Below are 14555 nucleotides of genomic sequence, written 5' to 3'. Positions count from 1 at the left end.
GATAAATTAAGTACCAGTTACGCACTAGGGTAGATGTAAACAACTTAATCCGTTTGTCTGTCCTTGTTTGTCCCCTCTGTGTTTAGCCCCTTGTGGGTAGTAAAGAAACATATAGAAAGAGGGAGATAGAGATAGAAAGAGGTAGAAAGGCCACGAGCTGGCAGAATCATTAGTATGCCAGGTGAAATACTTAGCAGTTTTTCGTCTGCCGCTATGTACTGAGTTCGATAAATTAAGTACCAGTTACGCACTGGGGTAGATGTAAACAACTTAATCCGTTTGTCTGTCCTTGTTAGTCCCCTCTGTGTTTAGCCCCTTGTGGGTAGTAAAGGAACATATATTACAGGAACAAAGTCAGACCCAGGGACAGGAGGAATGAAACAACAGAATTTAAGATCCTTTAGTGTTTCAAATGGCCAAATCCAGCCCAAAGCTTTCTGCCTGTTTTATTCTCAAACCGGCCAAATGTGGCCTCTCACACCTACCGAACAATGTTGTTCAAAGCATAAACAATGACATCATCAAAAGCAACGAGATAATGCATGAGTAATTCAATCAATGTGAATGAATAAGCATAACATGTGACGGAATAGTCTGCATGCTGAGGCAGTTGATCATCATCAGCTTCACATCCGTTTTTCCATGTTTGCATGGGTCAGATAAAGTTTGTTTGTTGAGGTAAATTTTTATCTTTAAAAAAATAGGCAATAAATAAAACATGTTCTTAGTTTACGTTTATTATTTTTACTTTTTATTATTTTTTTTTTTTTGGTGGGGTAAAATTTTCATTTAACCCTTTGGTGTTTAAGCCGGCCATATCCGGCCCAAATATTCTACATGTTTTACATTCAAACTGGCCATATTTAGCCTCTCACACCTAACCTACATTGACATTCTAAGAATAAACTATCACACCATTGAAATTTCAAAGCTGTAAGATAATGTATGATTAATTGAAAATAATTTGAGTGAAAAAAGTATTACATTTAACAGATTAATCTGAACACTAAAGGGTTAAAAATATTGGGTTGTCCGGAAAGTTCGTGCCGATTTTCAAAGGAAAGAAAAAGGTCAATAAATACTTGCCATTACATTTTTAATCAACCAAATATGAACCATTTTGTTGCACAATGCATCTCCATCTTTCCTTTAACTTGAAAATACCCTCTTCCCAGAACTGAGGTGGTTTCATGGCAAAGAATTCATCAAGGTATCTTTTTATGTCATCCAAAGAATTGAAATTTTTACCATTCTGCAGAGACCTGAATAAGTGGAAATCCGAAGGAGCAATATCTGGTGAATATGGAGGGTGGGGTAACACATCCCAGCCGAGCTGCAGCAATTTTTGTCTTGTTCCCAAAGCATGAAGTGCCGAAAATGAACTTTCTTATCTTCCATTTTAAAGGGTTACAGAATTAACATAGGTTACAGGAACATAAACCTTCTTCCACGAAAAGATAGCTTAAACTGTTCATAAAATCCTATTTTATGGACTCAACCATGTTCTAAAATAAGTCGAAAGGTAAGCTACTATAAATATAGTCAATTCGAGGATGTTAGTTCCACATTAGGGATTAAATAATCCAAAACATTCCATTGGTTAATTACTATCATATAAGGAGAAAATGAATCAAAACATATATGTGGTTTTTTGGCATTTTACCTTTCTTTCAGAGCCTTACAACTCATAATTTATTCGTATTGTTTTTATAAAAGAATTTCAACATCTTTATATCATACAAATAAATTATTTATTCATCCATAATTCTCCATTTTCTTTCTTTCAATATATATATATAATATATATATATATTATATATATATATATATATATATATATATATATTAGTGCCGGAGTGGCTGTGTGGTAAGTAGCTTGCTTACAAACCACATGGCTCCAGGTTCAGTCCCACTGCGCGGCACCTTGGAGGTGTAGTCAAATCCTATTTTATGGACTCGACCATGTTCTAAAATAAGTCGAAAGGTAAGCTACAATAAATCGGCACGAACTTTCCAGACAACTAAATATTTACATCAATGTTCATTAAAACGATCAGACAAAGATCCGACCTGTTGAAAATACGGAGCTACAAGCAGAGATGAAAGGAAGAAGAGCATAGCCATTATTAATAAATAAACAGTAAATAACTACCAAATATGGTGGTGAATGGAGTAGGAATGGTTAGAGAGGAGGTAGGGTAGAAGGTGAGGGTAGAAAGTAAAAAGTGAAATTACCTGAGCACCCGGAACAAATAACAACAATCTCCTCATTATGCACTAAATTCAATAAATGGTTTAACCCTTTGGTGTTCAGATTACTCTGTTAAATGTAATACTTTTTCACTCAAATTGTTTTGAATTAATCAAGCATTATCTTAGATCTTTGAGGTTTCAATGATGTGATTGTCTATTTTTAGAATGTTAATGTAGGTTAGATGTAAGAGGCTGGATATCGCCAGTTTGAATATAAAACATGTAGAATATTTGGGCCAGATATGGCCAGTTTAAACACTAAAGGGTTAAAATAAACAAAAGGCAAAAATAGTAGTCAGGAAGATTACCTCTTGGCGCTTAATTTCTTGAACAGACAAATCAGTAATCCTTTCAGATTTCACAGATTCACTCCAAGACCGGTCAAGTCGAGATTTGGCAGCTACTGGTAAAGGTAGTTTGTATGCAGCAGAGCCCATCTTCAGACTAGGGGAGGCTGTTGATGGTACTTTAAAATTTAAAGATTTCTGTAAGATACAATAAAGGCAGAGGTCAGCAGCAACAAATTATTATTTTTTTTTTTTTTGCAAAAGTAACAGACAAATAAAAAGAAAAAAAAAAAAAGAATGAGAACTAGTTCTGTGGAGGGAATGTAGTAGCAGATCTTAGACTCCAGTCTTTGGCGACACAACAATTAATGATGATTAATGAAGAGAATGATAAACGGATAAAGAATACAGAAATGATTGGAAGTGAAGATTAATGGCACCAGAGAGACAGAAGACACGAAAACAAACAAATTAACAACAATGGAAACACTTTAGTGAGTTTAATTCTTCCCTCCTTTTCTCATTCTATAAACAAAATTGTCTTTACATTTGAGAGAGAGAGAAAGACAGAGAGAGAGAGAGAGAGAAAGAGACACACAGACAGAGAGAATGTATGTGAGTGACCATCCACATGCATGAGCCTGTACCCAATGTACCCATATCGGTCAGTCCCAAGTTGGATCCCAAGAATCCCTGCCCAAGCTGGAACTATTAATCACTGTGAAGCATGGATTTTCCGACACAGACATTTCTAGAATGGGTGCTGAAGTAGACATAGAGGCGCAGGAGTGGCTGTGTGGTAAGTAGCTTGCTAACCAACCACATGGTTCCGGGTTCAGTCCCACTGCGTGGCACCTTGGGCAAGTGCCTTCTGCTATAGCCCCGGGCCGACCTATGCCTTGTGAGTGGATTTGGTAGACGGAAACTGAAAGAAGCCTGTCGTATATATGTATATATATATATGTATGTATGTGTGTGTATGTTTGTGTGTCCGTGTTTGTCCCCCTAGCATTGCTTGACAACCGATGCTGGTGTGTTTACGTCCCCATCATTTAGCGGTTTGGCAAAAGAGACCGATAGAATAAGTACTGGGCTTACAAAGAATAAGTCCCGGGGTCGATTTGCTCGACTAAAGGCGGTGCTCCAGCATGGCCACAGTCAAATGACTGAAACAAGTAAAAGAGTAAAGAGAGAGAAGAGAAAGTTACAGAAATCTCCCCCTCTATGGCAAAGTCAGGAAAAGAAGATGTCACATCATCATCATCATCATCTTTTAGGGTCCATCTTCCGTATTGGCATGCGTTGGACGGTTAAACAGGACCTGACAGGTTGGAGGACAGTAACAAACTCCAATGTCTTACTCATGCATGGTTTCTATGCTTGAATGTGGAGGCGCAATGGCCCAGTGGTTAGGGCAGTGGACTCGCGGTCATAGGATCGCGGTTTCGATTCCCAGACCGGGCGTTGTGAGTGTTTATTGAGCGAAAACACCTAAAGCTCCACGAGGCTCCGGCAGGGGATGGTGGTGATCCCTGCTGTACTCTTTCACCACAACTTTCTCTCGCTCTTTCTTCCTGTTTCTCTTGTACCTGTATTTCAAAGGGCCGGCCTTGTCACTCTCTGTGTCACGCTGAATATCCCCGAGAACTACGTTAAGGGTACACGTGTCTGTGGAGTGCTCAGCCACTTACACGTTAATTTCACGAGCAGGCTGTTCCGTTGATTCGGATCAACCGGAACCCTCGTCGTCGTAACCGACAGAGTGCTTCCTATGCTTGAATGACCTTCAAAATACCAACCACTTTAAATCATGTACTTGATGCTTTTCCTTCTTGGCACCAGCACTAGCAAAGTTATCATGTCACTTGCAAGACTCCAAGGGTGGAGGCACATGGCCTAGTGGTTAGAGCAGCAGACCCCGCAGTCGAGGGATCGCGGGTTCGAATCTCAGACCGGGCGATGTGTGTGTTTATGCGCAAAAACACCTAAGCTCCACGCAGCTCCGGCAGAAGGTAATGGCGAAACTTCTGCCGACTCTTTCGCCACAACTTTCTCTCGCTCTTTCCACCTGCATCTTGCAGCTCACCTGTGACGAACCGGCGTCCCGTTTCAGGTGGGGGAACCTATACGCCAAGAAACCGGGAAACCGGCCCTTATGAGCCAGGCATGGCTCGCAAAGGAATAAACAAAACAAACAAGACTCCAAGGTAAGCAGCTTTATGCTAGGTGTGGTTAAAAACATGAGAAAAAGGGGTTAGAGCAGAATCTTTATATATAAAAGTGAAGTTGTGTGTCTGTCTCCTTCGATTTAGATTCCTAACTACTCCCACATTTTGCGGTGCAGTTTAACCAAATTCGGGTATCTTATAGTCGTGATTCATATCGAGCCCTTCTGGGTATTAGCGCGCGTCTATGGTGAGTCTACGATTTAAAAAAAAAATTTTTTTCCATTTTAATGCATTTTTCTCGCTATTATATAAGGGAAGTAACTCTCTAAAAATGTCTGATGAGTCAACGATTTAAAAAAAATTTTACCATCATTTTTTTTCCATTTTTAATGCATTTTTTTGCTATTTTTTGGCTATAACTCTCTAAAAATGCTTATATAGTTATTTCCCTTACAAACCCGAGCAACGCCGGGCGATACTGCTAGTATTTATATACACACAAACACACATTCCAATGGGTGATGAAAATTTCCTGGCTTTGGGTATAAGAAAATACAGAAGTTATGATTTTATTTAACATGTTCCCCTCTCAGATTCACATACTTATTGCAGCAGTTCTTCAGGTTCTTTAAAGCCCTGTAAAAGATCTCAGAAGGTTGGGCCCCCAACCTTTTGTGAAACCCTTAAAGCCAGGAACTTTCCAGTACCCTCTCAGCTTACCAGCCCTGGTCAAACCAGACAACAGACATTAAACTTCACAACTTTAAAAATTTGAATAGGTGTATGTGTATATATATATATATTTCTTTACTACCCACAAGGGGCTACACACAGAGGAGACAAACAAAGAGATTAAGTCGATTACATCGACCCCAGTGCGAAACTGGTACTTAATTTATCGACCCCGAAAGGATGAAAGGCAAAGTCGACCTCGGCGGAATTTGAACTCAGAATGTACCGACAGATGAAATACGGCTACGAATTTCGCCCGGCGTGCTAACGATTCTGCCAGCTCGCCGCCCTTCACAAGTGTATATATATATATGTGTATATATATATATATCATCATCATCATCGTTTAACGTCCGCTTTCCATGCTAGCATGGGTTGGATGGTTCAACTGGGGTCTGGGAAGCCAGAAGGCTGCACCAGGCCCAGTCTGGTAGTGTTTCTACAGCTGGATGCCCTTCCTAACGCCAACCACTCCGTGAGTGTAGTGGGTGCTTTTTACGTGCTACCGGCACAGGTGCCAGACGAGGCTGGCAAACGGCCACGATCGGATGGTGCTTTTTATTTGCCACCGGCACGGAAGCCAGTCAGGGCGGCACTGGCGGATGGTTCTCTTACGTGCCACCGGCATTGGTATCACAGCTACAAATTCCACTGATGTTGATAGATTACGATTTTGATTTTGATTTTCACTTGCCTCAACAGGTCTTCACAAGTGGAGTTTTGTGTCCCAAGAAGGAAAGGAATGCATAAGTGGGCTGGCTACATCCCAAGTAGAGGCCACAGGATTATGGCTTCACCTGTCCTGCCGGGTCTTCTCACGCACGGCATACTTCCAATGGTCTCGGTCTCTAGTCATTTCCTCGGTGAGACCTAAATTTCGAAGGTCGTGCTTCACCACCTCGTCCCAGGTTTTCCTCAACCACTAGGGTGTGGCACTTTTTCACACAACTATCTTCATGCATTCTCGCCACATGACCATACCAGCGCAAACGTCTCTCTTGCACACCACAACTGATGCTTCTTAGGTCCAACTTTTCTCTCAAAGTACTTACACTCTGTCGAGTATGAACACTGACATTACACATCCATCGTCCGTTTTCCATGCTAGCATGGGTTGGACGGTTCGACCGAGGTCTGGAAGCCAGGAGGCTGCACCAGGCTCCAGTCTGATCTGGAGGTGTTTCTACGGCTGGATGCCCTTCCTAACGCCAACCACTCCGTGAGTGTAGTGGGTGCCTTTTACATGCCACCGGAGGCTGGCAACGACCACAATCGTGGCCGATTGCCAGCCTCGTCTGGCACCTGTGCCGGTAGCACGTAAAAAGCACCCACTACACTCACGGAGTGGTTGGCGTTAGGAAGGGCATCCAGCTGTAGAAACACTGCCAGACCAGACCAGACTGGGCCTGGTGCAGCCTTCTGGCTTCTCAGACCCCAGTTGAACCGTCCAACCCATGCAGTCAAAGTGGTGCTGGCATCAGCCACATTCAGATGGTGCTTTTATATATATATATATATATATATATATATAATACACACACACACAAGTGAGTGCTGAAAAGTTTCCAGCCTTAAGGGTAACACAAAAGGCCTGGTTGAATGCCCAAACTTCTGAGTACTTTCACAAGGACAAGCACACGGGTCTTATGGCTGAAGGAAGGTAGTGACGGGGTCAGTGGTGACTCATGTATAGGCTCTGCGGAACTGCATCACCCCCTATTTCCACTTGACATTATCAATGACATTCAATATAATGACTCCTTTTTTTTTTTTTTATAATTCTTTCTTTATACTTGTACATTATATAATCCTTAAACGTAATGCCAGTAGCCATCCCCTAGTTTATGACAAAAATAAGAAAATCCTTGTATAGAACTGTGCGCTTTCACAGTTCCAGTGACACGGTGTTTCGCTGTTGTGTGCATGCTCACATGCCTGAGATAGGAAGCTTCACACTAGGGAGAGAGAACACTTGTTCATGCAGTGCTTGTGAAAGGTAGGGCTTCTTTTTCACTGTGCATGTTGTGCTTAAAACTGTTTATATTCTTGAATGTGATAAAGTATAGAATTAGATTATTATCCTGCTTCCAGCTTCAGTATTACTGCAAGGATTTCAAAAACAGGGAATATATTCCCCCTTGTTTTGTGATTTAGGGAGGATTTTTGAAAAACAAGGGGGAATTCGGAGCGGTGTTCAGTGAACAAATTCAACACACTACCCGACAGTGGCGAAAACGCAACCGACCAAGTTTATGAATAAACGTTCTTTTTATATGTCTGTTGAATTTTACACAATACTAAAACAATGGTTAAAAATTTTCTGAAGCAACACCCCAACAAATTTTATCTTTGAGCCAACACTGGATGGGGTTTTAGAGCAAACCCTCAAGGAGCAAGGTGAACATAAGGAAAGATAAAAACAGAGGTGGGTCACAGTGTGCATGGCTGTTTCCATAGGGGTCTGAGATGAAAGTAAATAGGTGAAGGTAGAGGTCAATATAGTGAGTGATGAGCAGGAGTTGGAGTGGCTCAGGAAGGAGAAACAGGGCAGAAGGAATGGGCAAGGTGTAGGAGCTGTGGAGTGTGAGGCATAGGGAAGCACATATGGGGCTCTATTAGGAGGGTGGGTCATGATGGTGGATATGGGAGTTAAATGACGATTTGCATATTTCTCTACGTACATATATGTATACACACACATGCACATGTATGTATATTTAATGAGTTGGGAAACTAGATAGACATCCAGAGAGAGGGACAGACAGACAGAGATATAAATTGAGATAGAGAGACAAACAGGGAGAGATAGACGGAGAGACAGGCGGATAGACAGACACACTGATGGATAGACAGACAGATTGACAGATAGACAGACAGATTGACGGATAGACAGACAGACAGACTGACGATCAGACAGAGACTGATGGACAGATGGCTTAAGGAAAGGAGATAGATATGGATGAATGAAACAGACAGTCAGATTGATGAATGAGTAGATAGATTGATAATATGGATGGATGGATAGATAGATAGATAGATGATAACTAGATGGATGAAAGGACAAATAGATAGATTGGTGGATAGATAGACTGATGGACAGATAGATGGATGGATGGATGGATGGATAGGTAGGTAGGTAGCTTAGTATGTAAGTGGATTGGTAGGTAGGTAAATAGGTAGATAGGTAGATTGGTAGGTAGGTAGGTAGATGGAAATGTAGCTGAGCAGATGGATGGATGGAGATAGGGAGATAGATGGATGGTTAAGTAGGGAGAGATAGGTAGATGGATGGATGGACAGATGGACGGACGGACGGACGGACGGACAGATGGACAGACGGATAGACATACGGATAGACAGACAGATAGACAGACAGACAGACAGACAGACAGATAGACGGACAGACAGATGGATAGACAGACAGACGGATAGACAGACAGACGGATAGACAGAGAGATAGACAGATGGATAGACAGATAGATAGATAGATAGACAGATAAATAGGTAGATAGATAGGTAGATAGATAGACAGACAGATAGATAGACAGATAGATAGACAGATAGATAGATAGACAGATAAGTAGGTAGATAGACTGGCAGATGGAGAGATAGGTAGGTAGATAGATGGATGGACGGACAGACGGATGGATAGATAGGTAGATAAGGAGATAGAGTGATATATAGAGAAAGAGGGAGATCAAAAAAGAGGGATATAGAAAAAGTGGGATATAGAGAGAGAGATAGAGAAAGAGATAGATAGAAAGGTGGGGAACTAGCAGAAATGTTAGCACACCGGGCGAAATGCTTATCAGTATTTCGTCTGCCATTATGTTCTGAGTTCAAATTCCACCAAGGTCAACTTTGCCTTTCATCCTTTCGGGATCGATTAAATAAGTACCAGTTACACACTGGGGTCGATATATTTGACTTAATCCTTTTGTCTGTCCTTGTTTGTCCCTTCTGTGTGTAGTCCCTTGTGGGCAGTAAAGAAATGAGATAGAGATAGATAGATAGATAGAAAGGGAGAGAAGATAGAAAGAGATAGAGAAAGAGAGAGAGAGGTAGAAAGAAAGAGATGCAGAGATAAAGGGAAGAAAGAGAAAGAGAGAAAGAAAGAGATACAGAGAGATGGGTAGATGGATAGATAGATAGATGGTTAGACAGATAGATGGTTAGACAGACTGATAGATAGATGGTTAGATGGATAGATAGATAAATGGATAGACAGATAGATAGATAGATGGATAGACTGATAGATAGATGGTTAGATGGATAGATAGATAAATGGATAGACAGATAGATAGATAGATAGACAGATAAATAGGTAGATAGATAGGTAGATAGATAGACAGACAGATAGATAGACAGATAGATAGACAGATAGATAGATAGACAGATAAGTAGGTAGATAGACTGGCAGATGGAGAGATAGGTAGGTAGATAGATGGATGGACGGACAGACGGATGGATAGATAGGTAGATAAGGAGATAGAGTGATATATAGAGAAAGAGGGAGATCAAAAAAGAGGGATATAGAAAAAGTGGGATATAGAGAGAGAGATAGAGAAAGAGATAGATAGAAAGGTGGGGAACTAGCAGAAATGTTAGCACACCGGGCGAAATGCTTATCAGTATTTCGTCTGCCATTATGTTCTGAGTTCAAATTCCACCAAGGTCAACTTTGCCTTTCATCCTTTCGGGATCGATTAAATAAGTACCAGTTACACACTGGGGTCGATATATTTGACTTAATCCTTTTGTCTGTCCTTGTTTGTCCCTTCTGTGTGTAGTCCCTTGTGGGCAGTAAAGAAATGAGATAGAGATAGATAGATAGATAGAAAGGGAGAGAAAGATAGAAAGAGATAGAGAAAGAGAGAGAGAGGTAGAAAGAAAGAGATGCAGAGATAAAGGGAAAGAAAGAGAAAGAGAGAAAGAAAGAGATACAGAGAGATGGGTAGATGGATAGATAGATAGATGGTTAGACAGATAGATGGTTAGACAGACTGATAGATAGATGGTTAGATGGATAGATAGATAAATGGATAGACAGATAGATAGATAGATGGATAGACTGATAGATAGATGGTTAGATGGATAGATAGATAAATGGATAGACAGATAGATAGATAGATGGTTAGACGGATAAATAGATGGATAGACAGATAGATAGATAGATGGATAGACGGATAGATAGATGGTTAGACGGATAAATAAATGGATAGACAGATAGATAGATGGTTAGACGGATAAATAAATGGATAGACAGATAGATAGATAGATGGATAGACGGATAGATAGATGGTTAGACGGATAGATAGATGGATAGACAGATAGATAGATAGATGGATAGATGGATAGATAGATCAGTAGGCGGATAGAGAGATAGAGGGATAGATAGATAGATAGATAGATAGAGAGAGAGATGGATAGAGAGATAGGTAGATAGATAGACGGATAGATAGATGGGTAGACAGATAAATAGATAGATAGGTAAACGGATAGATCAATGGGTAGATGGATAGATCGATGGGTAGACGGATAGACAAATGGATAAATATGCATGTGATAATGTGCAAGTGAAATGAATGCATGTATGAGTATGCGTTTGTACTATTTATACTACGGAAAAGTATATAAGAAAGAAAGAAGAAAGAAAGAAAGAGTAGAGGCGTGTAAACCCCAAGGAAACAACAACAACAGCACAAAAAAAAAATATTTAAGGGGAACGTTTGTATAATGACCTGTTCTACTTCGCAAAGAAGCTGTCCTGCAAATATCATCACTGCGATGAAGACTTGTGACTGGTACGGAGCAGTACAGCACCGGCGACTGCGGAGGAGGCTCGCGAGCGAATGAATCTCTCGATATCCGCACCGAGTGCACAACTACACCAGAGGAAAGGGGACGGCTTTATTGAACAGAAAAGGAACCGAGAACAACACAGACACACAAGCACATAGTAGTAGTAGTAGTAGTAGTAATAGCAGTAGTAGTAGTCCTTTCCTGATCACCTTTGACCAAGCAGCAAAACCCCGTCATGATCCAGTGCACAACAGTCATTGACATCCAGTCCCTTTTTTTTTATTTTTTTTTTATTTTTAAGGGTTTACACAACAGCTACGTTAGCTAGCCTGTGCCTGCCCACTCCCTCCCTCCCACCCTGTCCCCTTTTCTTTACTTAATACAATAATGAGGGAGATTTAGCTGCTATCTCTAACTAGATAAGTGGCCACGGAGAGTGGGGATTGGGTGGGAGGCCCTCACTTGTTGGCTCATATCTTAAAGTAATTAATGTAGTAGTAGTAGTGATAGTAGTGGTAGTAGTAGTGGTAGAGTAGTAGTAGTAGTAGTAGTAATGACAATAGTGGTGGTGGTGATAGTAGTAGTAGTAGTGACAATAGTGGTGGTGGTAGTAGTAGTGGTAGTAGTGGTGGTGTGGTGGTGTGGTAGTAGTAGTAGCAGCAGCAGCAGTAGTAGTAGTAGTAGTAGTAGTAGTAGCAGTTGTAACAGTAGCAAGAACAGCAATAAGTATGAAAAATTTCGCAAGCTCAGTCGAATCTGATGAGGTGAGAGAGAGAATTTGGAGGACGATGCGGGTAGGCGGGTAGGTGGGTGGGACGATGAAAGGAGAGGAAGGTGGAAGAGGAAGGAAAGCAGGAAGGAAGAAGGGAAGTAAGGGTACCACCAATCACAGCGTAAAAGTTGTAAACCAAATGTGCATCGTGTGTACATGTGTGTGTGTGTGTGTGTGTCTGTGTAGGTGTGTGTGCGTGTGTAAGTATGTGTACGTATGTACATGTTTGAATGTGTGTGTGTGTGTATCTATATGCGTGCATGTGTACATGTGTGTGTGTGTGTGTGTACGTGTACGTCTGTGTGTAAGTGTGTGTAGGTGTGTGTGTGTGTGTGTGTGTGTACGTCTGTGTGTAAGTGTGTGTAGGTGTGTGTGTGTACGCCTGTGTGTGTGTGTGTACGTCTGTGTGTAAGTATATGTGTGTACGTATGAACATGTGTTTGAATGTGTGTGTGTATATGTGTATGCGTGCATGTGTAAGTATGTGTGTACACCTCTGTGTGTGTGTGTGTGTGTGCGTGTGTAGCTGAGCAAGTGAAGAAAGGAAACCAAGCAAATTGACAAGCTGCAAAGTCTGTCGCCCCCCCCACCGCCCCCTCACTACTCATTCCATTCTTGAAAGACAAAAATAAGAGGAGAGAGAAAGAGAGAGGAGAGGAAGGGGAGGAGGAGGAGGATAGCGAGAGTTTACTTTACTACCTCTATGGCCACAAACACCCACCCACCGCCCACCACCATGTGCTGAGTTTCCAAATCAGTCAGCTAGAAAAACAGCCAACCACATCCCCCGTTTCCCCGAAACGATGGTGCATTGAAAGAGTGGAGAGCAAGCAAGCGAACGAGCGAGAGAGAGAGAGAGAGAGAGAGTGAGTGTGTGTGTGTGTGTGTGTGTGCGCGCGCACATTCATCACTAGATGACTCAGAGCGTCACACTCGCAGCACTCCAAACCAGACCACCACCACCAACCATCCCCCCCACCGTCCTTCCTCCATCGCACACCCATAGCTTGCCATCTTTCTTTCTTTCTTTCTTCCCTTCTTTCTTTATCATTTCTCCCCACCCCACCCCACCCACCCCCGTTTCTGTTCCAACAGTGCAACAGCTACTACCCCCGCCCCACCCCCAACTAAAACAACAACAAACAAACAAACACTGATCTTTATGGAATAGCTCCACTGATGAGACAGAGACAGACAGACAGACAGACAGACAGACAGACGGGGAAGCAGCTACGTGGTTTGTTCAGCAGGCTAGACATAGCAGTTAAAAAAAATGTCTTCCTATTATCTTCATAAATAAATGGAAAAACACCACATCAGATAATGTGGTCAGAACTGTTACTATGTCTGAAAATAAGATGGAATGGCCATGGTTGGAATGCTGTTAGCCACCGAGGACTAAGTTGGGACTCAAAATAACAACATCAAAATGATTCTAGTGTGTATTGAATGTTTAAAAATATATACACCTACTGTAGAGATTGATTCAATTTTATATACAGCAACGGAAGAGAGGAAGAGAGAAGAGCAAGTGGAAACAAAGAAAGAAAGAAGTGAGAGCTGTTGGGTGGGAGAGGAAGGGGGCAATAAGAGGGTGTAAGGAAGGAAAAGGAGAGTAGGAAGTGTTGAGATAGGAGAGTAAGGGGAGATGGAGAGTAAAATCAGGAGAGGGAGAGCACAAGCAGGAAAGGAAGCAAGGGAGGAAACAGCGATGAGGAGGGGGGAAAAAGGCGAAGGAAGGAGATTAGTTGAGAGATGAAGGAGAATAAGTGAGGAAGGAAAAATAAAAAGAAAAACAAAATCAATGAAAACAGTGAAAAATAAATAAGAACAAGATGAAGGAAGAGGACAAGAAAATGTATGTACGTGTGTGTGTGTATATATATATATATATTCTTTTATTTGTTTCAGCCATTTGACTGCGGCCATGCTGGAGCACCGCCTTTAGTTGAGCAAATCGACCCCAGGGCTTATAAACCTAGTACTTATTCTATCAGCTGTCAAGCCAATGGTGGAGGGACAAACACAGACACACACATACGACAGGCTTCTTTTCAGTTTCCGTCTACCAAATCCACTCACAAGGCTTTGGCCGGTCCGAGGCTATAGTAGAAGACACTTGCCCAAGGTGCATTGCAGTGGGACTGAACCCAGAACCATGTGGTTGGGAAGCAAGCTTCTTACCACATGGCCACATGTGTGTGTGTATACTCTTTTTTACTCTTTTACTTGTTCCAGTCATTTGACTGTGGCCATGCTGGGGCACCGCCTTTAGTCGAGCAAATCAACCCCAGGACTTATTCTTTGTAAGCTTAGTATTTACTCTATCGGTCTCTTTTGCCAAACTGCTAAGTGACGGGGACGTAAACACACCAGCATCGGTTGTCAAGCAATGCTAGAGGGACAAACACAGACACACAAACATATACACAAACATATACATATATATATATATATATATATATATATATATATATATATACACACATATATACGACAGGCTTCTTTCAGTTTCCATCTACCAAATCCTCTCACAAGGCT

General features: G+C 41.6%; 1 protein-coding gene across 3 annotated transcripts in view; it reads right to left on the bottom strand.

The window, feature by feature from the left end:
- The window catches only part of LOC115223940 (rho guanine nucleotide exchange factor 3-like), a 99303-nt gene that overhangs the window by 34245 nt on the left and 50503 nt on the right, over positions 1 to 14555 (bottom strand). For 2 of the 3 annotated variants that reach the window (XM_029794685.2, XM_029794686.2), the window contains one exon: positions 2562 to 2738. In XM_029794685.2, coding sequence (XP_029650545.1) covers positions 2562 to 2738 — 177 coding nt within the window. Of the gene's footprint in view, positions 1 to 2561; positions 2739 to 11181; positions 11319 to 14555 lie in introns of those variants that run through there. The other variant, XM_036512877.1, reaches the window with a different exon arrangement.

The sequence above is a fragment of the Octopus sinensis genome, linkage group LG24 (assembly GCF_006345805.1).
Source record: "Octopus sinensis linkage group LG24, ASM634580v1, whole genome shotgun sequence".
Lineage (NCBI taxonomy): Eukaryota > Metazoa > Mollusca > Cephalopoda > Octopoda > Octopodidae > Octopus > Octopus sinensis.
The sequence above is the reverse complement of the archived record's forward strand: the minus strand, read 5'-3'. Positions and strand labels throughout refer to the sequence as shown.